Here is a 26,153-nt window from a genome sequence, read left to right as displayed (position 1 = left end):
CTAGGAACTTACTTGAAAACTTACCCTCCTCTCCATAATTCTCATCACATGGGGATAGGTTAGAAGGTAAGACTGGGGGTGGGGGAGGAGTGAGCCAGAACCATCTAGAGATCCATTTGCAAGCTTTCTCTTTTCCATTGACCACCATGACCCTTACCCCATGGGTTTGGGGACAATCAGGATCCTAGCCCCAACCTCTCCCGGACTGTCTATGGCCTTTGACCAGAGGATTACTCACACACCTAACAGCCTCTCTAGCCGCCCCTCCCCACACAGGTGCTTCTCATATACACTTCCTTTTCCACCCCCTCCCTCTGCCCCTTTCTCTCACCTTGAATTCAGGGCCTGCACACTACCCCTTAGCTTTTTTTGCTCAAGGTGAGCACTCTACCATTTGTACCACAGCTCCATTTCTGGTTTATTGCTGGCAAATTGGAGATAAGAATCCTACAGATTTTCCTGCCCTGAGTTGGCTTGGAGCTGTGATCCTCAGCTCTCTGCCTCCTTTCTGAGTAGCTAGGATTACAGGCGTGAGCACTGTAATCAGAGAGGACTGCTCCCTGTCTCTCACTCTTGCTCTCTCTCAGCCCAGGCTGGCCTTGAACTCACAGTCCTCTGTCTTCCTGCCCCTCCTTCATCTCTTGTTCCAGTTCAGTCTGGCTCCTTGTGTCTCTCAGGTGACACCGCCCCCCCCCCCGCCCTGCAAAAGATGCCTGGAGGATGGAGTCAGTGCTGCTGCCTAGGAGGGGCTGCCCTTTCCCGACGCGGGCTACAGAGAACGCCTTCCACCCAGGCCTTGCTCAGATTGGAGAAACGACAGTGGAAACACCTAAGGGACACAAAGATCGTTGCCCACCCTAGGCCTTTGGGTCAGTCCCAAGGGTTGGTGTGCCACGGGGCACCAGGAACTCAAAAACCCCCCTCCTCCCCCCCCCCCCCCTCGCCAGGGAGAAGCTGCGGTCTGGATCAGACAGATGCCCGCCAGTGTAGGGCCAGGAAGAGGAGGGGGTACTGACCCCACCAGGGGCGGGCCCCAGGAGGAGGGGGATTGTGGACCCCCAAGAGGAGGGAGCAGGACGGGGGAGAAGAACCCCAGAAGAGGGGGGGGGCGGACCTCCAGGAGGAGGGAGCAGGAGGGGATTGTGGTTTGCAAAGGCAGAGGCCGCCTTCAACCCTGGCTCCACAGCGCCTCCTGGCGTCGTCATGGCGCAGCGCAGTCGCCCGGCGGGCGGATTCGCGGGCCTCTCCGGGTCGCAGTGCCGCCCCCCGCCCCGCCCCAGTGCCCGGCCCTGGCCCGAGGTCCCGCCCTCCAGGCCTGCGCTGCACCGACCGCCCCGCCTGCCCCGCCCCGCGTGCACCGGCTTCCAGGCCTCGCCCGCCGTGGCTTACAGCCCTCGGCTTTTCACCCCCTGAAGGTGCGCTCCGACCCCTTCCCCACGTCGGGTGGTGGCGCTGCGGACCGTAAGGGGCCTGGGAGGACGGTCCTGGGCGAGGGGACCCGCGAGGCGCCCGCGCAACCAGCAGAGGGCAGCGTGGCCCCACCCTTGGGCGCCCAGGCGCCCGTCCCGGCCACTCCTGGGGGCCGGCCGGGAAAGGAGAACCTGGAGCTCGTGGATCCCAAGTGTGTGCAAGAATCTCCGCCCAGAAACCTCCCCAGCCCCTCCAGCGGGCCAGGTCAGGTGCAGGCCGCAAGGGCCAAGGTCACCTTGACCCTACAGCTGGGGAGCCCAGGCAGGGCCCACCCAGGACGGGCAGTCACCTCTCATCTCTAGCTTTCACCTGTGCCTCCTGTGGTGAAGGTGTGTGTGTGTGTGTGTGTGTGTGTGTGTGCGCGCGCGCGCGCCACTGTTGGGCTGGCTGGCCTTCTGGACACACAAGGCCTTGTTGTTAAAGCTTCTGCTCATATTTTTGAAAATTCAATGTGGACCATTTTCAGGAAGAAGCTCAAGCCCGCAAGCATGACATATTTGTTCTCTACAAAATGAGGTACCCTGCAATCTCAAGCACCTGTTTCCTAAAGTCTGGCCTTACTAGGCAGCAGACTTCCCTGGTCTCTCCACCCCCTTCCCCCAGGCAGAAGCGAGCTTTCTGCATTTGACTTGGAAGTTCCTCTGGCTGAGTTTCCTTTTGAGGCTGGGGCTTTCCAAGCTGGGAGAAGTCCTGAGCATTTTGGGGATCTAGACGAGCCCCTCAAATGCACAAGTCCATGCAGTTCCCAGGCAATGACATTCAGTTGGTAGAACCACTCAGGTTGCACGAGTCGCTTAGAACTGATGTTGAAAGGCCAGTGGACCTTCGAAAAAGCTGGCGTGAACTCATTCCCACCTTCTTGCTAATGTTGATGGCTCTGATCCAGTTCCCTCCCGGATTCCAAGGGGATGGTGTGGCCACGCCTGGCAGACACAGGGTCAGGACACCAGAGTTCTGTTCTAAACAGCTTTATTGACCAGATGGAAAATCAGCTTGAACGCAGCCTGCTTCTGCAGCTACAGAGGCGTCCTGTCAGTGGTTGGGAACGCTGCCCCTCCCTCTCAGCCTGCCGCTCCTGACCTGCAGGCCTGGAACAAATGGAGCTATAGGACCAGCAAAGGTGCCCAGGGATGGAGGTACAAGGGGGAGGTGTAAGGAGTGGGCACAGAGAGAAGGAATGTTGAAAGAAGGCTGAGGCTGTCTGCCTCCCTCCACATCCAGGGAACAGTGGGCTGGGCTGGGAGCAGGGAGGAGCTGGCCACTGCAGCCTCAGGACCCATAGTTAGGGCCAGCACCAACTCCCCTAAGAGGTGGACCACTAAGAAACTCAAATGTGTATTGGAAGTATGTCACTCTGATTCTCCAAACCAGGAACTAGATGCAGAAGGGGGTCAGACGACCTCCTGAGAATGGATCCTCCAGTCCTAAATGGGAGTCCACCAGTTCCACAGACTCAGGCCAGAGAAGCAAGGGGACCCTCTCTAAGGGTTAGGGCCATGCCTGTACACATCTCAGCCTTCCACAGTGACTACTCCTCTGGGACTCCTCAGACTTCTTCTGAGAGACACCAGCAGCCTATCCTCTACCACAGGAGAACCCCTACGGTCCAGTAAGCCACCGCCTTTCCCTGCCTATTTCTGGGTCTGCTTCCTTTTGGCCTATAGCTGCTGCTCCTCCTTTAGACTTCAAGATGTGGCCCAGGTGCCCTGGCTGGTTGCTGTCAGACATTGAGCTTAAGAGGCCAAAAGCCGAGGTCTGTGGGGTGAAGTATAGGGAGAGGAGGTCTGGTCCCACTTAGACTAAAAAGACAGGTGTCTCCTACTGGTGGTAGTATCAGAGGACAGGAAGGGGGAACTCCTTAGTGAGGTGGGAGCTCAGGCCAGACCCCCCTAAACCAAAGGGAGCCAGATGCCCAAGTTCAAGTCATTAGTGAGGTGTGGCAGGGCTGAGTGAGCGAGGTCCTGGGGGGGCGCCGAGGCTGCTGCAGGGGGGTGGCGATGAGAAGCACAGGAGTGGACGGTGCAGCAGGCAATGGCGGCTTCACTCTGAGTGGACCAAGGCTCCAGCTCCCTGTCCGAAGCCGAAGCCTTTGGGTCCAAAGTTTTTAGCATAGCATCCTGCAGAGAGAGGACACAGGGTAAAGACATTTTGCTCCCTGCCTAGCAGCTCCTCCCACCAGCCCTGGGAGTTCCCCCCATGACTACAGCAACTGTCCAGCTCAGTTGTGAGAGGGACCCATTTCCTGTAAGGATTGAAGATCATCGGATGGGAATCCAGCGGAATCCGATCAAGTCCTTTCCTCCCTCTGGCTTGTTTCCCCATCCATGACCGGAAAGAGTCACATGAAATGGCTTGTGGATATTAAGGCAAGGAGAGATACAGCTTCCATCTCCCTCCCATCTCAAGCCTCCTGATCCTCAGTAAGAAGTGAAATTATTGCCTGGTGCCAGTGGCTCACACCTGTAACCCCAGCTACTCAGGAGGCTGAGATCCCAGGATCATAGTTTGGAGTCAGCCTGGACAGAAAAGTCTGAGAGACTCTTACCTCCAATTAACTGGCAAAAAGCCGAAAGTGGTGCTGTGGCTCAAATGGTAGATTGTAACTAGCCTTAAGCAAAAAAGCTCAGGGACAGCACCCAGGCCCTGAACTGACAGCAAAGAAAAAGAAAACAAAAAATGGCGAAACTACCCACCTTTGCAATAGATCTCGCCATCCTTGTCTGCCAGGGTGGTAGACTCCAGGCCTTTCCCACACTTGGCACACCGGAAGCAGGACTTATGCCAGGACTAGGTAAGAAAGGAGACAGTCAGTGCTACTGCTAGTAACCAGGATGTCCCTGTGCCCTTTGAAAGCCATGATGGAAAGGTCCTCCTAGGCAGGGGCTGCTGGGAGGTGACCCAAGGTTGCTGGATCCCTTGGGGAATTGGGGCAGGGACTGACCTCAACCAACCTTACCGCATTTCCAGATGCATGCTGCAATAGTTTAATGTAAGTGGCACCAGGCACACCACACAAAGGAAATATGGGGCTGAGGCCACATCCAAAGAGGTACTTCCCCGTCGGCAACTAGACAGACCTTCCCCACACCCATTCTGCCTGCAGACTAGCAGGATGAGCAAAGGCCTCTGGACTCCTCAGGCTGGCACACACTGGTGAATGGCCTCTCTAGTGTCCTCCCCTGGGGACCTCTGCCTACCTGGCAGGAGCGCCATGTGGACTCACTTCCTAGATGGCTGATGTCTGGCCACACAACACAAACATTTGTTTTTATTGTTTTGTGCAGGTCACAAGGCTTGAACTCAAGGCCTGGGTCCTGTCCTTTAGCTTTTTAAACACTCAAGGCTGGTGCTCTACCACTTAACCTCCAGCTCCAGTTCCAATGTTTTGATGGTTAATTGAAGGTAAGCGTCTCATGGACTTTCCTGCCCCAGCTAACTTTGAACTACAGTTCTCAGATCTCAGCTTCCTGAATTGCTAGGATTACAGGCCTGAGCCACCAGCACGTGGCCCATCACAGACATTAGTAAACAGGATTCTTCTAGAAGAGCCCACCTGCTGAGGTCCTGGAACTCAGGTCTTACTTTATCTTAGCCAGCAAGCTCTGGGAGTGGTCTGGCCATACCTCCCTCACGAGGTAGCAGTGAGCACTAAATGACTTCTTCAGGGGGTCCGGCAGGGAGGAGGCCCTGGGGCAGTGTTGTCTAGTGGGACTGAGGAAGGAGAGTGGGTCTCTACAAAGAATCCAAGTCAGCAGGGGCAGGCCATAGAAGGCTATGAGTAGTTCTAAGAGGTGACCAGAGGTGGCAGCACAGGCTCAGGTCTGTGCACAGTAATCACACATATACTCTCTCTCTCTCTCTCTCTCTCTCTCTCTCTCTCTCTCTCTCTCTCTCTCTCTCTCTCTCTCTCTCTCTCTCTCTCTCACACACACACACACACAGTAATCACACATATACTCTCTCTCTCTCACACACACACACATACTCTCTCTCTCTCTCTCTTTCTCTCTCTCTCTCTCTCTCTCTCACACACACACACACACACTCTGGCACAGCAGCAGCTGCACAGTCGGTATGACTGCTTGACAGCTGGCTCCCATCAACAACAGCTGAGAAGGCTGAGAGGCTGCTGTGTAGACCACACTGCTAAACTCTAAAAACACTGCTAATCTAAAAGCAAGGGGCCGGCAGCAGTCGGGCAGGACAAACAATGCCTTTTAAGGACAGACAGACCTCAGCACAGCCACGGGTGTCCAGGCTGGAGGTAGTGAAAGGAAGCTGGGTGCTTTCAGATTTCCATGCCACTACCCCTCGCCCCAGGCTCCTTCCCCTGTGCTCAAGCAAGAGTGGCGGCGTCCGGGGAGCTGACGTGGGGGTTCCAGGCCTCTCTCAGTGTCTCATGCAACCTCACCCAGCCTTTGTGTCCTCCTCTATAAAGCAGAGGCTGCTACCCTCGCTCTCCAGGCTGGAGAAGGACTGGGTCACAAATGGATCACCACCCACCTCACTTTTCCAAACCAGCTGCCTCAGTGGAGCTCTGACTCTGCTCCTTCCCACAGAACCTACAAAGTATGTCCTGCTCCCTGCTCCCCAGGGTTGAACTTCTCCCTGCCTTTCCCTTTTCAACTCTTACTCACTTCTCTGCTGCTTAGTACTTAGTACTTTACCTTTTATGCCCATCTATGTCATCAAAATAGCAATTCCTAGGTATTTTGTTTGTTAATTATGCTTGTGTGTGTGTGTGTGTGTGTGTGTGTGTGTGCGTGCGTGTGTGTGCGTGTGCGCCAGTCCTGGGGCTTGAACTCAGGGCCTGGGCACTGTCCCTGAGCTTCTTTTGTTCAGGGTAGCACTCTAATTTGAGCCACAGCACTACTTCCAGCTTTTTTCTATGGTTTATGTAGTACTGAGGAATCGAACCAAGGGAGCCCAAGACTTCATGCATGCTGGGCAAGCATTCTACCACTAAGCCACATTCCCAGCTCCTGTTAGGTATTTTTTTTGGGGGGGGGTCCGGTCGTGGGGCCTGAACTCTGAGCCTGGGCGCTGTCCCTCAGCTCTTCAGCTCAAGGCTAGCGCTCTACCACTTGAGCCACAGCACCACTTCCAGCTTTTTTCTTTTTGCTTATGTGGTGCTGAGGAATCGAACCCAGGGCCTCAGGCATGCAAGGCAAGCACTCTACCACTGAGCCAACTTCCCAGCCCAGGTATTTTTTTTTTTTTTAATGTTTTCCATTTCATACTGGACAAAGCAAGAAAGAGAAAAAGTAATGTGATCACAAGCAGAGGTACGGTCACTATTTGCAAAGTTCTGTGGTCTACCTTTCTGGAAGGTGTCTTCTTGCCATAGCACCTTGTGTCCATTAGCACCTTACCTTCCCGGCACCAATCACCTTCTCTGCTGCATAGACGGCCTGGCTACACCGCGGGCAGCGCTCGGAGCCGCCGATCTTCTGGGCGAACTTGGATGCATTGGGGTTGGTGGTGGGCCTGTGGCCAGGTGCTCTGCATGGAGGAAGTACACAGGATTAACTGACTTTCAGTAGCAAATACAGGTGGGACTGGCCTTCCACGGATAAGATCCACAAATGCAAGGGCCGTCGTCCATGGCACAGATGGACGAAGCAAGGCTCTGCCGCGTGTTACATTCACGGACACTTCATACTTCCTTCCATCACCCAGTTACAACCCCAGAATCATTTCACTCCTCGTTTGCTAAGAAACCCCTCCTCAGCTCCTCATTTCTGCAGCTGGTCTATTCTTAGATTCTTTCCGGAAGAAATCCAGTAACAGATCATTCCCCAAGGGCAATGACCTTGGCTGAAACTTAGTAACTCGTCCATCATCTCTGCCTGTTTCCCCAGAACTGATGCACTGGCCAGGCTGACAGACAACAGCCCCACACACCAGCAGGTCAGAGGCCAGGGAGACCCAGTGTCCCCCTGTGGCATGTCCAAAGCAAAGAAATGACTTTCTCTCACAGGTTGACAGCAAGGCTGGCCTGGCGGCGCTGCTCCCAAACCCTGGGCTGGGTCAGAAACCCACTTGTCAGGAATCTCCTGCGTTTTTTTCGTCTTTAAAATGAGGAAGTTGGATACAAATATTTGTTGGGGCCCCTCCCAGCTCGGGTGATGTTTATAGAAATATACGACGCATGCTCAGTGCCAGGAACAGCTTGACCTGTTGCATTCCTGGCTGGGTCCTTGGCTGCTCTATGGCTCCCTTTATTTTTTTAATTGTATTTATTTACATTTTTTGTTTTGTTTTTGGGACAGGATTACCCTGTGTAACCTAAGCTGGCCTTAAACTTGGCCATCCTTCGGTTGTAGGCTCCAGAGTACTGAGATTATAGGCGTGTGCCACTGGCCTAGCTTTCTTTTTTTGTCTGTTTGTTTGTTTTGTTTGTCCAGTACTGGAGATTGAACTCAGGCCTCAAGCTTCATCAACTAGCTTGCTCAGCTGGTGCTCTACCCCTTGAGCCATACCTCCAGCCTTGGTTTTTTGATAATTATTTTAGAGATGTACCCCTGAGGATTTTTCTGCCCAGACTGGCTTTAAATCATGTCCTTCGGATCTCAGCTTCCTGAGGAACTGGGAGGCTGAGACTAAGGATCACAATTTAAAGGCAGACCAAGCAGGAAAGTCCATGAGACTCTTGTCTCCCAATTAACCACCAAAAAGCTGGACATGGAGGTGTGGCTCAAGTGATAGAGAGCCAACTTCAAGCAAAAAAGCTGGGGAAAAGTACACAGGCCCTGAATTTGAGCCCCAGTATTCATTCTCATTCTTTTTCTCTCTTTCTCTCTTTCTCACTCTCTCTCTCTCTCTCTTTCTCTGACACACACACACACACAAACACACACACACACACACACACACACACACACACACACACACACACAGAAAAAGAAATTCTTGGGTTTTTAAGAGTTTAGTCTTTGTGGCCCTATGGGTTGAGCCATAACCTCTAGACCCACAAAATGCACAAGCGCTCTAGCTTTTGAGCCATGCAGCAGCCCTTAGCTCTCCCTTTTAGATCAATCGCTTTCTGAGCTTTCCACTGCTTAACCAAAACTGGATGAAAATGCACAAATTCAGGGGCAAGGTAGAGAACCCCAGAAAGGGCGGGAGAAGATCTTGTACTTACTCCTCATGCTTGATGCCCAGCGACTCCCCCTTGTCTGTGCTCAGGGTGCCTGCGCCCTGCCCATAGCCGTAGCCTTTTGGCCCATACTTCTTGCCATAGCAGGACTTGCAGTAGATCTCCTCCCCGTGCACGGCCACAGTGGTGCTGTCCAGATTCTTCTTACAGACCACTGTAGGGGAGACACAGGAATGGTGAGCCATAGCCAGTTTGTTCCTGAAGCTCTCTGGGCATTTTGCACATATTATCCTGCCCTCTTAGGAGCTGTGTAGAAACGGAGGGCAAGCCTGGCACTGTTGACTCATACTACTACTCAGGAGGCTGAGATCTGAGGATTGCAGTTCAAAGCCAGCCTGGGTAAGAAAGATCATGAGACTCATCTCCAATTACCCAGGGGAGCTGTGGTTCAAAGTGGTAGAGTGCTAGCCTTGAGCAAAAAAGCTCTAGGACAGCACCCAGGTCCTGAGTTCAAGCGAGGAGGAGGGAGGGAAGGAGGAGGAGGAAGAGGAGGAGGAGGAAGAGGAGGAGGAGGAAGAGGAGGAGGAGGAAGAGGAAGAGGAGGAAGAGGAGGAGGAGGAAGAGGAAGAGGAGGAGGAAGAGGAGGAGGAGGAAGAGGAGGAGGAGGAGGAGGAGGAGGAGGAGGAGGAGGAGGAGGAGGAACAGAGGTGACCAATGAGCCGGAGGGCAGAAGGATGGTATGTGTACATCCCCACCTCCCCATATACTTCCAAGAATCCATGTTTCCCTCAGACCCCAGGGATCACATCCTACAGGGCATCAGATGAAGCTCTTCCCTCTGACCTTGACCTCTGTCCCACCATGGGAGGAGAAAGCAGAAAAGAAGAAGGGCAGGAGTTTCCTACTCCAACAATGGAATTGGGAGACGTCTGTGCAGTGATGGAGTTGAGAGGGGGTGTGCTGGTGAACTGGAGAAATGTTGAATATGTATGGGTCCTGAATTGCAGAAAAGTTGAGCAAGTATTAAGTACCCAACATGGCGGGCTTTGAAATGAGACACAGGCCACGCTAATCAGGATTTGTGGTTTCTCAGAAATCACTATGTCTTAGGGAAAAGCGAGCGCAGACACTGGAAAGAACTTCTTGGTCCCCAGGAGAAAGAGAGATTGGAATAGGGTGAGAAAACCTGTGGGCCTCCTCCGCCTTCCTGCATAAGAAGATCCAGAGTTGGCATCAGAGTCCAGCCTTCCTTCCAAGCTGTGGCTAGAGCAAGAGATTTTGAGTTCGCAGCCTCTGTGGCCTCATTTGTAAACACAGGTGATTGTGTCTACCCCAAAAGGTGGTTCTAAGACTCCACTGAGGTCTTACCTGTGACACATTGCCCACAGTAGCCAGTGTAACAGGTCCACAATAAACATTGGCTACTTTATAGAACTCTACAAAGCTGCTCCCACTGGGAGACAGAGAAGGCAAGGGTCAGGCCCAGGCCTCAAGAGATCACAAACTTTTCCAACCATTTTTCTCACAAGACCTCACTTCATCTTTAAATCTCATCCTGTCATCCTAACTGGGTGGGATTTGGTGGGCCTGAATGAACATTCACACACACACCTCTGAAGCCAGAAGCCAAAGGATACCTCTGAAGAAGCAGAGCCTCTTAAGTCTCTGAGAGGAGATAGAAGATCGGTTTAATGGCTAACAACTTGTTCTTGCCTTTAAAGGGCCCAGTCCTCCACCAGAAACTCTCACCCTGAGCCCCAGAGGTTGTAGGCTTCAGACTAAATAAGGACCTCCTGTCCTGCCCTGGAGATCTCCACCTAATTCCTATAATCTGGGCCACCCAAATATGGAACCTCCCATCACCTCCCCCCCACCCCCCAGGGAACAGAAGGCTAAAGGCTCCAACATTCCCTTCTAGGGTGAGGAGTCAAGAACTGGCCTGAAATTATTCCCACCAGACCTACACTGAACTGGAAATTCCAAGATCTGAGGGAAGGCAGAAAGCAAAGAGTGGTTGGGGAACCAAGCCTCTTTGGCTGATGTCACCAGCAAGACTTCAGCACAGAGGAGACATCAGGGCCTACTTGTTGCTACCTTCAAGATGGCTGCCCTGTTATGCTGGTCAGGAAATGCCTAGGACTGTGATTTGAGTTCTCTTAGACATGTGGCCTGCCCACCCCGGCCCACTCTACACTTCTCCCTAGGGCCTCCTGTCCCTTCATCTCCTTCCAAATTTCATAGTAGAGAACTCAGCTCTTTTGTAAGGTCTAAGGGAAGGTTTGGAACATGCTCCCTACTCCTTCTATCCCTTATGAATAATCATTTCTACCAAATAATACTAAGATAATAAAAAAGCAGGCAACCAAGGTTCATGCCTACAATCTTAGCTACTCAGGGGGATTATGGTTTGTGGTTAGCCCAGGTAGAAGTATGCTAGACCTCCATCCTCCTAATAACCAGCAAAATGCAGGGTTAGAGGTATGGCTCCAAGTGGTGGTGCCAGTTGAACAATCTTAAGGCCCTGAGTTCAAACCCAGTACTGCCAGAAAAGAAAAAGAAAAACAAAACCAAAAAACTGGCTTAGTGTATTTGTCAGGGAAGGTGTACTTCCAGATACCACCTGGCTGGGTGGGGCCTAGCAATGCCATTTGGAAGTACAAGAAAGTGGCAGTGACTTTGCTCCAGCCAAGACGGAGAGTCATTTTTCTCTAGAAGGAAAACAAGGCCCACAGGGGAGGGGGAAGGACGACACACAGTTCAAGTTCACATAACCAGAGGCAGGGCAAGGCCAGATCCTGGCCCCTGATTTCCACTGCTGGTTTTCTGCCAGCCCAAGGCTCCCTAGTGTTGGTCAAGCAGTAAGCCCAGAAGGGTGAAACTGACTTTCAACTTCACCCTGAAGGTCAGAGGGCATATTCATGCTCTGCAAGCTTCCTCTGTGCTCTACGCCTCTGGGGAACAGCAGAGGGCCAGTCTGCAGGCATCAGTTTTCTTAGCTGCCACCATCAGGCTAGGACACGTGGTCCTTCTTGTCCACAAGGTGGCTGCTCACATCAGCCAACCCTGGTTGCAGATGAGAGATAGGCGCTGAGCCTCCAGCAGGCTCCAGGCCAGAGCTGAGTTCTCCTCTGAGAGAGCTGAACCCTCCGCTAATGGGAACTGCCTGCCCTACTGAGACTACAGGGGTGTAAGTCCTGGGAAAGTGCTAGTACATCATGCAGTCTTCTTGTGCCCATCCCAGACTCTCAAGAAAGGAAATGTGGGCACCAAGCTGGGCTGAACCCAGAGCCAAGAACCTGAATGATGAAAACTTCTTTTGGGCCAGGTGCTGGTGGCTCACACCTGTCATCCTAGCTACTCAGGGGGCTGAGATCTGAGGATCACGGTTCAAAGCCAGCCTAGGCGTTGAGCCACAAGACTTTTATCTACCAGAAAACCAGCTGTGGCTCAAGTGGTGGGGCGCCAGCCTTGAGCACAAAATCTCAGGGACAGTGTCCAGGCTCTGAGTTCAAGCCTCACAACTGAACACACACACACACACACACACACACACACACACACACACACACACACACACACACACACACACACACACACACACACACACACACACACCTCTTGTGTTCCATGCCATCTAGGCCCAAGCCTCACAACTGAACACACACACACACACACACACACACACACACACACACACACACACACACACACACACACACACACCTCTTGTGTTCCATGCCATCTAGGCCCAATCTCTGCCAGCCTCCCCCTTCTTTAGGAGGTAAAGTCCTTTAATCTGTGGGTTACCTTAAATTCAAGCTGGACACTGACCACCCAATAAAGCAATTCCTAAGCAAGTCTCAAAGGGCTGGCACACAGGGTGAAGACCCAGAGCACTGGGCATAGGCAGTGCCCTGACATCCAGGAAGAGCTGCCCAGGCCCTGAGACCCCAGAGATACACCCAACCATTTCTTTCCTCTGCATAATACCCTCCCTCCCCCTGCTCCCCAGTCTGACTTTCTGCAACGGTTTCTAATCCCTGACACCCCCTCAAACCCCCACTTCGTGCTGCCCCAGGCACTGTTCCTTCCTTCCCATGCCACCCCCTGAATTCCTGACCTCCCTCCACAGCAGGACTGCAGGCAGGACTCTGGGGCACAGCTGGCTTCTCTTCATCTATGATTAAGTAACACTTGGGAGCAGAGGCCCTTTGGAACCCCGCAGCCTAGAGCCTCTTCCTAGTCAGGGCCAAGGCCTCCCTGATTCTCTTGGGGGGCGGGGAAGCAACTGCTGGAAAATCTGAGTGATGAACTGTAATAAGCAGACTGCAGACCGGAAGCCAGCAGAGCTGGCCTGGAGCTTGGTGTCACACAAGCCCTGAGGCTGTCACTCCAGACTCACTGGGCAGTGTGGGGCCCTGTCTGTCCTATGCCGGGTGGCTTCAGGGTGGATAAAGATGTGGACAACATTCCGTGAACAGGTAACCCTTGGTCCACATAGATTCTTTTCAAGAGCCCAGTCTACCGGGGAGCAAAGGAAGCTTAGATCTCCCAACGATCTCATACAATGCATGATGTGCAAGTCATTCTTTCCCTAGAGCATCCAAAGAGGCTGGGACATCAAATCCCCAGGAGCTCTCTTCTCTGTCACAGTACATGGCGTAGATCCCAGGGCAATAAACATGATGTGTATGTGTACACATAGGCATGCGTGTACACCAAAGAAGTGTCTGTCATTTATTGAACATCCACAGTTGCTTTAAGTGCTTTTTAGTTTTTGGTGCCAGTCCTTTTTTGTTGTTGGTGGTAGTCATGGGGTCTGAACTCTGGGCCTGGGCGCTGTCCCTCAGCTCTTCAGCTCAAGGCTAACACTCTACCACTTGAGCCACAGCACCACTTCCGGCTTTTTCTGCTTATGTGGTACTGAGGAATGGAACCCAGGGCCTCATGCATGCAAGGCAAGCACTCTATCACTGAGCCACCTTCCCATCCCTGGTGCCAGTACTTTTTGACCTGGGCACTGTCCCTTAGTTTTTTTTTTTTGCTCAAAGCTAGTGTTCTACCACTTGAGCTCCACTTCTGGGTTTGTTTTTTTGTTTTTTTGTTTGCTTGCTGATTAACTGCAGTTAAGAGTCTCATAGATTTTCCTGCTCAGACTGGTTTTGAACTAAGATCCTCAGATCTCAGCTTCTTGGATAGCTAGGTTTACAGGTGAGAGCCACCAGTGCCTGGTAAGTGCTTTGTTTCACAAGTTCCTTTCAGTTCTCACAACAGCCTCATAAAATGCTGATGAGAAAAATTGATAAACTTGTCCTTCATCTAAACAGACAATTCAACTGTGTTTCTAAAATGCATTTATGGTAGGTGACTTTTCTTATGTGGACATTCTGCTCTGATCATATCACATCAACCATTCAGGAATCAGAAGAGAGGCTCCTCCAAGTTGGCACTTTCTGGAAACTTCATCAGGACTAGGTATGAACCAGAGCAGCATCGAGGAGACAGGGTTCTTAGGTAGACCTGACTCTCGCGGCTTGGCATCCTGTGCCTATTTCTTACTCTTTCAGACTTGTAAATGCAGTAACTCTCATTCTAGATTTTTAGGAGGGGATAGCTACAAACTTGGAGCCTCTTCTTCCTCTCCTCGCAGGAGAGGAGTAGGAATGGAATGTAGAAAGTGGATGAAATAGCTTGAAAGGGCTGCGGAAGGAAGAGCCTCACCTTCCTCTACATTGACCTTCATCAGAAGTTGCCGCCTTTTCACGAGTGATCATTTGGATGTGAAGGCTAGTAAAAATTTGCACGAAAAGTGTCCTCTTCTGCCGAGGTAATGTGGCTCATGCCTGTAAGTCTAACCACTCAGGCGGCTGAGATACGAGGACTGTGGTTCAAAGCCAGCCTGGGCAGGAAAGAACATGGAACTCTTCTCTCCAATGAACTAGCAAGAAGCCAGAAGTGGCCAGAAGTGGCTCACATGGTACAGTACCAGCCTTGAGCGAAAAAGCTAAGGGACAGTGTATAGGCCCTGAGTTCAAGCCCTAGTATCAGCACATACACACACAGTTTCCTCCTCTGAAATGATGGAATTGGGGCTGGGAGAAAGGACAAGCGAGTGAGTGAGAGAAAAGAAGAGAGTGGAAAGTTTTCCTAACCAAGTCTTTCCAGCTTGGCTCTCAGCCCCTGCACGCCTGCCACCCCAACCAGCCCTGGCCAGTTCACCCCTCAGAAAACAGCTTCTAAAGGGAACAAAGAGGCCCTTAAGTGTTTCCCCTCCCCAACTGTGCTTCAGCCAAATGTCAAGCTGTTTACATCCCATGGGACCGTTCCCTGGGGTGTTGACAGGCCCCGACTGTAGGGGCAGGCCTGGCCGGCCTGGGTGGGACTTACTGCACAGGAAGCAGGATTTGTGGAAGCTGTTGCCTTCACACTGGACCTCCTCAGCAAAGTAGACGGTCTTCTGGCACACCCCACATTTCTTGCCTCCTCCCCAGTTTGGCATTCTGAAAAGGAACACAGAAATGGGAATTATGTTCACAAAGCAATGAGAATAGATTACCCATGGCAAAAAAGCACCAGGCAGAGACTGAGAAGCAAAGGGAAAAGTGGTATCCCTCTGGGGACCACTGGATCACTTCCTGCTGGATCACTTCCAGTTTCTTCTCAACAACACCTTGCAGCTGCTCCTGGGGACCCTCCTTCCATCCAATGCTAGTTACCAATGGCTGCTGGGTTGTCAGCTCTGTGTCCAAGACACTCAATAGGACACAAACAAGCATAAGACACAGGTTTTACCAAGGAGGCTGTAGGCACTGCCAGGGGACCAGCCAGGCTGCATGCAGGTGAGGGTACTACTCACAAAGCATAGCCTCAAAAGAACAGATCAGCGGGGCATTGCTGTTGGTGGCTCACACCTGTAATCCTAGCAACTTGGGAAGCAGAAATCTGAGAAGCCAGCAGCAAGTCTGTAAGAATCTTATTTCTGATTAACCACCGAAAAGCCAGAAGTGGAGCTGTGGCTCAAGTGGTAGAGCACTAATCATGAGCAAAAAAGCTCAGGGACAGCACCCAGGCCCTGTATTCAAGTCCTAGGATGGGTGCGTGTGCACACATGCACATACACACACATAAACAGATCGAGCAGAATTCACAAAACATGTTTTTGTTTTTGTTGTTGTTGTTTGTTTGTTTTGGTCATGGGGCCTGAACTCTGGGCCTGGGCGCTGTCCCTCAGCTCTTCAGCTCAAGGCTAGCGCTCTACCACTTGAGCCACAGCATCACTTCCAGCTTTTTCTGCTTATGTGGTGCTGAGAGCTATCGAACCCAGGGCCTCATGCATGCAAAGCAAGCACTCTACCACTGAGCCACCTTCACAACCCCCAAAACATCTGTTTCTGAAAGCTCACAAATGAGCAGAACACATATGGTCAAAAGACGAGCATAGGGGCAGATCCTCAGATCTCAGCCTCCTGAGTAGCTAGGATTACAGGTGTAAGCCACAGGTGCCTGGCAGAATATGGCTTTTTTGATAAGCACCCCAGGTGAGCCCAAAGCAGATGGTCTGGATCAACTTGGAGGTATTTTTTTTAGTTCAGAGCCACAGTGTGGTCCAATCTTGAGCCTGCCACTTGCCAGCTCTAAGAGCCTGGGAAACTCTTTCCAAACCTTGATTTCTACATCTAAAATTGCAGACGAAAATAGAAGCCACTGCTTAGAAGTATCTCTCAGGACTGAATGAGGTGCAGTGTGGTATGCCCAAGGCCACCAGAGGGTGTAGGCCACAGGACCTTGGAGAACAGAAGACAAGAGCAATGGAACCAGCTTCTCTCCTTTCATCTCCATCTTTCCCCTAACAGACATAACAGGAAGAGACAAGACCATGAAGAGAGGCGAGCTCTTCCCGGCTCCCGGACTGAGGATGCAAGATGGATACCAGTGTGGCCCCGGACTTGGTAAGTAAAAGGGACATAGGGGGCTAGGAAAGGGGGGTAGAGCCAGAGGAGATAAAGAAGCGGAAGGAGCAAAGCCCCAGGTCCTATGTGGGAGAGTTGCTGGAAAACAGGAGGTGGCTTTGAGAACTTGTTGTCCTGGTGCCAGAGTCAATGTTCAGGCTAAAGGGAAACACGGCCTCCACCGCCAGAGAGCTTCCCAGCGACAGTGGCATGGGCCTCGGCTCAAGAAGAGAGTGCGGGTCATGTTCCATGGTGTCTCTGGGCCCTGCCTAGCACCTGCTATAGATAATTGAGAAAGGGTGCTTGAGGCAGAGGACTGCAGGTCACCGCTGGGCCCAGTGGACCTGCAGAGAACCTGGGATCTAGCAGGGAGGCTCAGTGAACCTGAGCAGAGGGAGCAGCAGGGCCGAAGGAGAGGGAAAGGCGTTGGTAATGCCAGCTTGCCACTATCCCCGGTTATGGAGCCCATTCTTACCAAGACGACAGAAGACTTCAGGAAAGGTGCCCCCTCCCACCTCCTGTCCAGCCCCACAGGCTGGGGCACACCTCTGACACACCTGCAGACAGGCACCAGTTCCCACGGCCAGCCTTTCATATCCCACGGGTCCTTCACCCCTTTCTGTCCTGAAGACTCCAGGACAAATGCCTTTACTGAGCTAAGGCTGGGGCTAAAAAACCACCCAGCATAAAGGCAACTTCACAGGAAGGCAACATCTATTACTGCCTGACCACTCTTCCCTTCTTGCTCAGGAATGGCAGTTCTCTTCAAGGGAAACATTTATCTCTGAGTAGGGACAGAGCCTAAATAATCTAAGCCAATCATGACCCATTCTATTCCCCGGCCAGCGCCTAGCCCATTTCTGACAGCTCCAAAAGCTCTGGGGAGATGTGCTCAGCCACATGGAGCCAGACAGGCAGACAGGCCCTGACCCTGGGAACCGGCCCACCCCGCCACCTCCTGCACACCAGACTGTCAAAGGGTATCATCCCAATGTACCCTGTCATCTGAAGATAGATAGTACATGCCCGCATTGCAGATAAGAAAAGCAAGATTCAGAGATGTTAGGCAACGTGCTTGTCATCTCTCAGCGGGGAGAGGCAGAACTGGATTCTACGGCAGCTCCATCCACCTCTTTCCTCCATGACCCCAGTCTCTAGGTTGAACAGGACAAGCATGGGGTTCATTAAGGCTGGATCTCATGCTTAGCCCTCTCCTCCCTTTCCAGACCTCATAACCAGCAGGAGTCACACTCGTGTCCCCAGGGACACCCCGAAGGGAGGAAAGTTCCCCTAACCACATGGTGGGGAGCCATGCCAAACAGTGCTTTGTTCCCAGACACAAGGCCCAGCTCCCGCTGGGGGAGACCCAAAGCTCCAGACAGGCCTCCCCTTGTTCTCCTTGGCCCCGCATGAGGGACCCACATCCAACAGGGCCCCGGGGAATTGGGAACATGGGCGGAGAGATGGGTGAAGCCCAGGGACCTGTCAGGCAGGGAGATCTGCTCAGGATGCCTCTAGCGGGGCTGTTCCTTTGCACCTGGTGTCTGGTTGGGGTTCTCTCCTTAAGAGGACAGTTCTAGAATAGGGGGCTCCAGGCCTGGAGACTGTCCATAGCCAGGAAGGGCCTCTGGCTCTTCACTCTGCCCAGATGAAGACCCCTCTGGGGACCCTGCACAGAGTCCTGGCCACCTTCTTGCCCCACTGGCTCCACCCAGCCTCTTGTTTCCAGCAGCCAAATTCTGCCAGTGGGAGGCTGGATTGCCTTAAATGGAAAGCTGTTTCTGTTTGTGGCCTAGAGGGGGACTTGGCTCTTCAATTGGCTTCCCTGTTTGGGGGAGGTTGAAGCCGGGGAGACTGAAGACCTGCTGTGGCAAAGAACTTTCCCCCAGGATGGTTTAGGCTGTGCTGTTTAAAGGTTAGGAATCTGTAGCAAGTTACTTTCTGCTTTTAGTTTCATTTGCCTGTGTCTCACAAAGAGACCGCTCCCTCTCCTTTCCCTCCTCTCTCCAGATTAAACCAGAATGTACGAAAGGAATGGCAGGGTGTCTTACACCACTAATAGACTGGCCTATCCAAGCCTTCATACCACCCTGCCAGATGTGTAGCCAGAGGGCTATGCTCCTTCCCAGATGATGCACATCTGGAAGGAACAGTCCTGAGAAGCTATATGCCCGGCTGGGAACCAGGAACTCCTGACTGATCTGTCAACCAGCTAGGGAGTCTGGGACAAGCTACTAGTTAACTCTTTTGGGGTTTAGCACCTCAGTTGTCTGACTACATGAGACCACAAGCCGGGGCCCTGTCTTTACTTCAGGCTCTCCAATACATGGCTCCGGTGATCAAGAATCATTGCTGCTTTCTATAATCACAAAATCCACAGTGGTTTCTCTTCAGAGAGTTATATTCCTATTGGAATTGCTGTCTGTGTTCTGGTTTGTTTTCCCTCACTGTCTTTTTTTTGGGGGGGAGGGGGGGGTCCGGTCATGGGGCCTGAACTCTGGGCCTGGGCGATGTCCCTCAGCTCTTCAGCTCAAGGCTAGCACTCTACCACTTGAGCCACAGCACCACTTCTGGCTTTTTTCTTTTTGCTTATGTGGTGCTGAGGAATCGAACCCAGGGCCTCATGCATGCAAGGCAAGCGCTCTACCACTGAGCCACCTTCCCAGCCCTCCCTCACTGTCTTGATAATCCCAGTAAGAATAAAACTTGAATTTTCTTTATGGTGGCTGGATATATCCAGTTGGGTGTTTATCTAAAAAGTCAGTGATAGCAAATTAAGATTAATTAGACTCTGCCAGAGTACCACATCCAGGTACAGAAAACAAAGAAAGGTTTATTGCCGGGAAAGGGGGCCGGCAAGACTCCTTCTCACAAGGGAGAAGTGACAAGAAGTACCAGGGTGACCTATGTAACCTAGGAGGTTTAGGAGGGGCTAGAAGGGGCTAGGAGGTGGAGACCCCGGTGTGGACATGTGGGCCAGGAGCTTCATCATGTCAGACTAGGATTTATGGCTGCTGTCCAAATAGTAGATCAGGGTCCTGCAGCTGCCCAGACCTGAAGGTCACTCTAAGGGGCTCTTATATGGTGGGAGCTGCCCCAGAGAAGCGCCATCCCAAGGTAAAGGGGGTTGGAAGTTGATTACTACTGCCTTTACTACACGGGCCGATTGCTGCCTAGGAAGGGAGCATGCTAAGCAGTGGAGAAGGGAAGGAGTGGACTAAGCTATGAGAAGGGACTCATTTCCCTAACAGTCAGGAGCTTCAAACTAGATCAGTGATAAGACTCTTTTGATATGCAACTAACACAAGCCTGCTGCTCTTTTTCATTCATTTGTCAGCTGGACCTGAGACTTCAGCTTGACTTACAGGAAATTTGGAGTAAGTGTGAGTCTTTTCCCTTTCTGCCTCTGCAGCTGTAAGTGCCGCCATCTTGGATCTATCCTCTCAAGATTGATGGATTCCGTGGGTCATGTTTCCTATTTAAGGAATATCAGGGGTGCCTGACCCAGTCACCCAGGCCTGAAAACCCATTCCACATTTTTATTTTCCCAGTGGAAAGACCCGTCTCTCCTACCCCCTAATCCCTTGTTCCCTACAGCCAGCCAGAAGGATTACATCTCCACCCTCTTGGTCCAGTAAAGACCTGTCAGGTGTTTATCTAGTTAGAAATGTGCTGCTCTGGTTACCTGAGCTGTTTGGTATCTGCCAGGTACACAGGAGTGTTTGTCATCCTTTCCAGCTAAGCAGCTCAATGTCTTTCTCCACACCCCCAGATCCATACAGCAGCCAAGAACAGAAGGAAAAGGGAGGGGTGGTTTAGAGCTCACAGAGCCTGCATCTTACCAGTGACCCCTAAGACCTCCCGTGAAGGTAACAGTCCCTCATGGAGGAATAGCCAATGGAGAAACAGCACAGACACCACCTCAGCTGCATGGAGCCCAGTATCTGGTTTCTTTGGAACTTTGAACTTGACTCTTAGGAGTCATCCAGCATCACTAAGCTATGATGACTCCAGATCCTGAAGCACTCTGCTTTCAAACCTTTGCCCCATGGCTCTCATGGGACTGGGAGCTGCTGAGGGCAATGCTGTGTCTCTCCATTTCCCCTCTGGTCCCCCAGTGTCTTTCATAGCAGAGGTCTCTACCACTGAAGTTCAATTATCTGAAGGCCCTATGAAAGAGGAAATTGGGGGGGAGGGCAGTATGACTTCTTTTGTTGTTGGTTTTGAACTCATGTATATAGGCAAGTTCTCTACTTCTTGACCCAAGTGCCTAGCCCTTTCATTTGTTTTATCTTGTAAAAGCCAACTTAAAAATGTTTGGTTCTGGCCCAGCGCTGGTGGCTCACCCCTCTAATCAAGGCTGAGATTTGAGGATCAAGGTTCAAAGCCAGCCTAGGCAGGAAAGTCCATGAGACTCTTATTTCCAATTAACCATCAGAAAACCGGCTCAAGTGGTAGAACACTAGCCTTAAGCTGAAGAGTGCAGGGACAGCGTCCAGGCCGAGTTTAAGCCCCATGACCAACCAAAAAAAAAAAAGTTTGGTTCTGTGTTCTTACTGTACAGGTGTTGAAGCTTGAACGTGAAGCCTGGACACTGTTCCTGAGCTCTTTTCCACTCAAGGCTGGCACTTTCCCTGAGCCACAACTCTACTTCTGGCTTATTTGCTGGTTAAGAGGAATTAAAAATCTCATGGACTTTACTTCCTGGGCTAGCTTCAAACTGAAATCCTCTGATCTCAACCTCCTGGGTAGCAAGAACAGACATGAGCCACTGGTGCCTAGCTTGAAAATGTTTTTTGTTTTGGCTAGGCCTGTGAATGAACTAAAGCTAGATACTATCACCCACCCTGACTTTGTCCTTTGCTCTGAGTCATTTTCTCCTGCAGTCACTTTATAAGTACCTTAGGCCTCAAGAAGAACAGATTCACCAATAAGCATGTTAAGACAATAGCAAACTGACCCTCAACAGTCTTCTTATCATCTGGAAGAAAACAGTCAAATGTTACAGGCTTCCTGACAGGTATCTAGAGTCAAAGGCTGAGCTAAAGACCAGTCAAGCTACACCTGTGGGTTGACACTGTCTTAACAATGCCTACCCTTCTCACCCTCTGCCCCCAAGTCTCCCTATTTAATCTGAGGCTGACTGAAAATTACTGAAGTAATGTCTTCCCACACTACCATGTAATAAATCTTTCCCTGCTGTGTCTCTTTAACTTGGCATATGGAAGGGAGTGGCCAGACCTAACATGGGACCCCTGGACTTTGGGTGTGGGATCTAAAATCCAGTTTTAGGCAGGCAGGCCTTGCAGCCTAATCCTCTTGCTGAGGACTCCTGTAGTAGGAATTACAGATGTGTGTCCCTACTATGCTTTTTTTTGGTGGGGGGGAGGGCAGGCAGGGAGATGGGAGTTGCTGAGGATGAATCCCAGGGCTTCACAAATGCAAAGCCAGTGCTCTACGGCTTCTTCTAAGTATTTTGAAACTAACAGGAAATTCTATATCATAATCAGGCTTTGCAGATGAATTAAGTAATTGGATTTGCTTGCGTCTGAAATGATGTCATCTAGAATGGTAACAATTAGCTAGCCCACATGCTTAAACAAAAAGACCTGGATGTTTTTCTTTGATGAATTTTTAAAAAGTAAAAACAAAGGAGCACTTAGCCTCGATAAACACAGGTTGCCAGCAGCTGGCAGGTCCAGGAACGCCATCCCACACCACCCCCCCTCGAGAGAATGCCCAAGGGAAGAAGGGGCACCTGGTTAGGCCAGGCTCCAGCTGCAAACCTGCTGCTCCTTCCTCCCCCGGCACGGTAGAGGAGCCAGACGCTGCCTTGTGGAAATGCCAGAGTCTGGAAACACTCACTGTCTCTTAATTACACACTTTACCATACATGGGAATTACTCAGTGCTGACGTCAGACACATTCCTGGGGAACTGTGTAGTACAAGCCACGTCATTACCATATAAATTCCTGACAACTGGAAACAGCAGGCGACTGACTGCCTGTCAGGGCTGTAGACCCTCCATTCCCCAAGCAGCAGCAACAGTAGCTCTCTCTCCCGCTCACTCCACCCCACCTCTGGCTGTCTTTCTCTCTTCTTCTCTTGCTCTTTCCCAGGCTTTTTTTCCCCCTGCAAGGCTGGTCCCAAAACTCAAACATGCATCAGGTCTGCTGGAAAACGAGCCGGGTTCTTCCCTCTCCTGCCCAGCCACACCGCAAGAGTGAAAACCTAAAGACTGGATTTTCCAACCGTGACCACATCCATGCCCAAACCACAAAGTTCTATCTGCCTTTACATCATCAGTAAGCCACTGCAGAGCTGTCTTCTAAAGCTAATGTTTCACAAATGACAGCCGTTTCCAGAGTGAGCTGACCTGGAAAGAAAGAAAAACAGAGGGAGATGGTAAAGAAAAAATACCAGGTTTATAGGAGCAGTCAGTCTCCACTTGAACAGGGACTGCACGAGGGACCAGCTGCTGTCCTGGGCAAGTTCCTAACTCCACCTCAGAGCCTTGGTTTCTTCATTAGCCAGCAGCAGCAAGCACCTACTCACCCCATAAAGTGTCAAGATAATACACATGAAGGAATTAGCACCTGCCCAGAACACAACTAGTGCAGATAGCTGATACTATTATCTTCAGGAGAGACCAGTTCTAACTCTAAAGGCTCGTTTTTATAGCTCGGTATTTGCCACTGGGTCTGCATAATAGGAAACTACAGACTTGGAGGAATCCTTTCGCTGCTGGCATCTCTTTGGATCTCCAAAATGTTTAATGCTTGCATCTTTACAGGCCTCTAGCAAGTCAACTTCTCACCCAGAATCAAGCTTGCATAAACTAGCAGCCTACAGGAAAGCCTTCCAATCAGGAAATCCACAGTGAATAAAAACTTTACCTGTTTGTAATCACTACCTAAATGAAAAACCTGCCTGACAACTATTAGCAAAATTTATTAATATCCAGTAAGATAATTCAGCTGAAAGGCCATTCCTACAAATGTTCATTTGTTGTGTTTAAAAAAAAAATTTTTTTAAATCCAGTCTTACTATGTAACTCAGACTGGCCTCTAACTTGCTTTGTAGCCCAGGCTGGACTTGAACTTGTGTTCCTCCAGTCTCAACTTCCTGGGAATCACAGGTATGAGTCTCGCCACCTGGCTTCATTCACCCAGTGTTTACTAATCACTAATCAAATCAACATTACCTAAGCTGTAATTCTGGCTCTGGGAAGACTGAATTACTAAAGAGAACACGTGGGCTAGGAAGGCAGGTGCTAGGGCAGACCAGGAGCAAAGAATCCAGGATACCCTTGGTTTTCACTCTGCTTAGCAGGCCAGTCAGAGCTCCTGGGCCTGCTTTTCTGTTCCTCCTGTGCCCTCTCCACACCCAGACCCTGCTCTCCACTCCCTAGGCATGGAGGCCTTGGGAATAGTGCCTCTGGCCAAGGCCAACACCACACCCTGTGCAAGATAAACTTCCTTTTCTGTCAGATTGTCTCCATCCTGGCTATCATCACCTAAGAGAGGGTCCTTCACAGGGGGACACAGAAGCTCCAGCCTGCACTCTGCAATGAGGAGGACATAAAAATGCAAACAGCAGCCTAGGGTTCAGGTCAGACTCTCCGAAGGTGTGGCCGGGCAGCGGGAGGCAGCATGTGAGTGAACACCAGGAAAACTCAGTACCCAACTGTCAAGTTCCACCTGTTGGCAATCCCCAGATGGTCTGAGGAATGGAGGCCACTAGGCTTGCCCCAGAAAGGGGAGAGGAGAGGACAGAAGGCAGCGGTACTTGAGCACAATCCTGTGGAAAGGCTTTTGTAATGCTAGCACCAAATACCCACTCAGAAACTGAGGCAGGGAAAAGTAAGTGATCACCTGTTCAAGGTCAGTGGTGTAGGGCCAAGGCAAATCTACGAGTCAGCCTGCTGGCCTTCAAGACCCTCCTGAGGGCTTCTCAGAGATGTAGGAGTGGTATTCCAAGACACTGACCACGGAGAAGGTAGTGGGAGACCTGCCTATTCAATCACCCCCAGGGAACAGGGGTTCAGGCTGGAGCCCCCCACTTTAGGGAGGGCACCCCCGACCTCCACCGGGTGATGACAGAGGAGCCTGAAGTGTGCAGATCGCGGCCAAGTTGTAGCCACCAGGTGAATCATCTGCCCCTTCACCTGCCCTCACCACCAGGTAAAACACCTGTCCCGGTGTGTTGTTCACACACTGCAAGGTGCTCGAATGTGCTCATCGTGGGCGCCCATCTCCACCCCAGCCTTCAAGGGCCAAAGCCACAGAACAGTCCCTGTAGGCTCTTCCATGTTTGAGTCATGGGGTCCCCACCTGGCACCAAGACCTGGGAGGAGAGGAAGGGAGGTGAAACCATGCAGTTTTCATCTCTCTCTCTCTTTTTTAAGAAAAGGAAAACCCGCACCTGCGCTCTGGGGCCCCCCCAAGGCCCAAGACCACGCCCACAGGGCCAGATGTTTCCCCAGTCCCCGGGCGCGGGCATGTTCCGCCTGCGAGAGGAGGGCCAGGGAGGGGGTGGCACGGATGCCCTCATCTCTCGGCCATACAAAGAGCGTCAGTGCCCTGCAGAATCGCCGATTGTTTTGCCCGACCTGCAGGCAGCGGGGAGAGCCGGGTCGCCCTGGGTCAGGGCCCCCGCGGATGCCAACGGGGGGGTCCCCGAAGCCCCGGCTTGGGGAGGGGCGCGGCGCTTCCTGGAACGAGGGGACCGGCCCGCGCCGGCCGCTTCCCGCGGTTCCTCCAAACTTTTCTGACGGCCGCGGGCGGGGGCGCCCCGGGGAGCGCGCGCAGGGCCGGGGCCCGGCGGTGGCCGGGAAGGGGGCGCCGCCGAGGACCCCGCGCGGGGCGGCGGCGGGGGGCGCACTCACCTGGCGGCGGCGGCGGGGCGACGGCGGGCGCTCGGGAAGCCGGGGCTGCGTGCACCCCACCGCGCGCGCGCACCGTTTTGTTCCGCTCCGGGAAGGCGTGTCCCGCGCCGCGCCAACCAGCGGGCTTTGCACACCGCACTGCACAGGGCTGATGTCACGGCGAGGAGCCCGGCGGCCCGGTCCCCGCCCAGACCCGGCTTCCCGGCGGCGGCCGCGGGGACCTGCAGCCCCCGCCCCCCGGGCTGGAGACGCCGACTCCCGGGCTTCCGCAGAGCCCCGCAGCCGCCCCACTGTGCGCCCCGTCGCCGCCGTCCCGGGGACGCGGCCTTGCACGTGCGAGGGCCCAGATGGAAGGTGGAGATGGAATCTGGGAGGCCGGGACCATGATCAACTCGCACCCGGAGAGGAGGGGCAAGGGTCTCTCAACTTGTGTGTCCTGCTGGTCGCATCTAAGGGTGCAAGTGGAGCCCTTACAAGGCAGGTCTGTCCTGTCGCTCTGTCCCTTCTACTCAGGAGCCCAGACAACCCTGGCTGGTGCCAGAGTCACCTGTGAAACAATTGTGAGCCATCGCCATGTAATGTGTGTGTGTGGGGGGGAGTAATAGTAAGCCCTAGTATCCTGGGGACCAGTGGTTCGTGCCTGTCATCCTAGGAAATCAGAGGGTTCCGATCTGAGGATTTGAAAGATTGAAGCCAGTGGGGACAGACAGATATTCCTGAGATTCTTATTTCCAGTTTATCAACACA

At 52.2% G+C, this 26,153-nt stretch overlaps 1 protein-coding gene across 2 annotated transcripts; it reads right to left on the bottom strand.

The window, feature by feature from the left end:
* Positions 1–2,422: 2,422 nt before the first annotated feature.
* Positions 2,423–25,512, bottom strand: Csrp1 (cysteine and glycine rich protein 1). 2 transcript variants are annotated; one of them, XM_070041847.1, is made up of 6 exons: positions 25,407–25,512; positions 14,957–15,069; positions 8,615–8,783; positions 6,843–6,972; positions 4,164–4,257; positions 2,423–3,587 (listed from the first exon to the last, which is right to left on the bottom strand). In XM_070041847.1, the coding sequence occupies exons 2-6, from the start codon at positions 15,066–15,068 to the stop codon at positions 3,511–3,513; spliced, it is 582 nt and encodes a 193-aa protein (XP_069897948.1). In that variant the 5' UTR covers position 15,069; positions 25,407–25,512; the 3' UTR covers positions 2,423–3,510. The 2 variants fall into 2 exon arrangements, with proteins under 2 accessions (XP_069897948.1, XP_069897947.1); XM_070041846.1 differs by lacking the exon at positions 25,407–25,512 and adding an exon at positions 22,818–22,835.
* Between the last annotated feature and the right edge of the window lie 641 nt (positions 25,513–26,153).

This window comes from Dipodomys merriami, unplaced genomic scaffold, assembly GCF_024711535.1.
Source record: "Dipodomys merriami isolate MVZ:Mamm:240054 unplaced genomic scaffold, mDipMer1.0.p SCAF_31, whole genome shotgun sequence".
Classification (NCBI taxonomy): domain Eukaryota; kingdom Metazoa; phylum Chordata; class Mammalia; order Rodentia; family Heteromyidae; genus Dipodomys; species Dipodomys merriami.
This window is presented reverse-complemented; position numbering and strand designations above follow the sequence as displayed.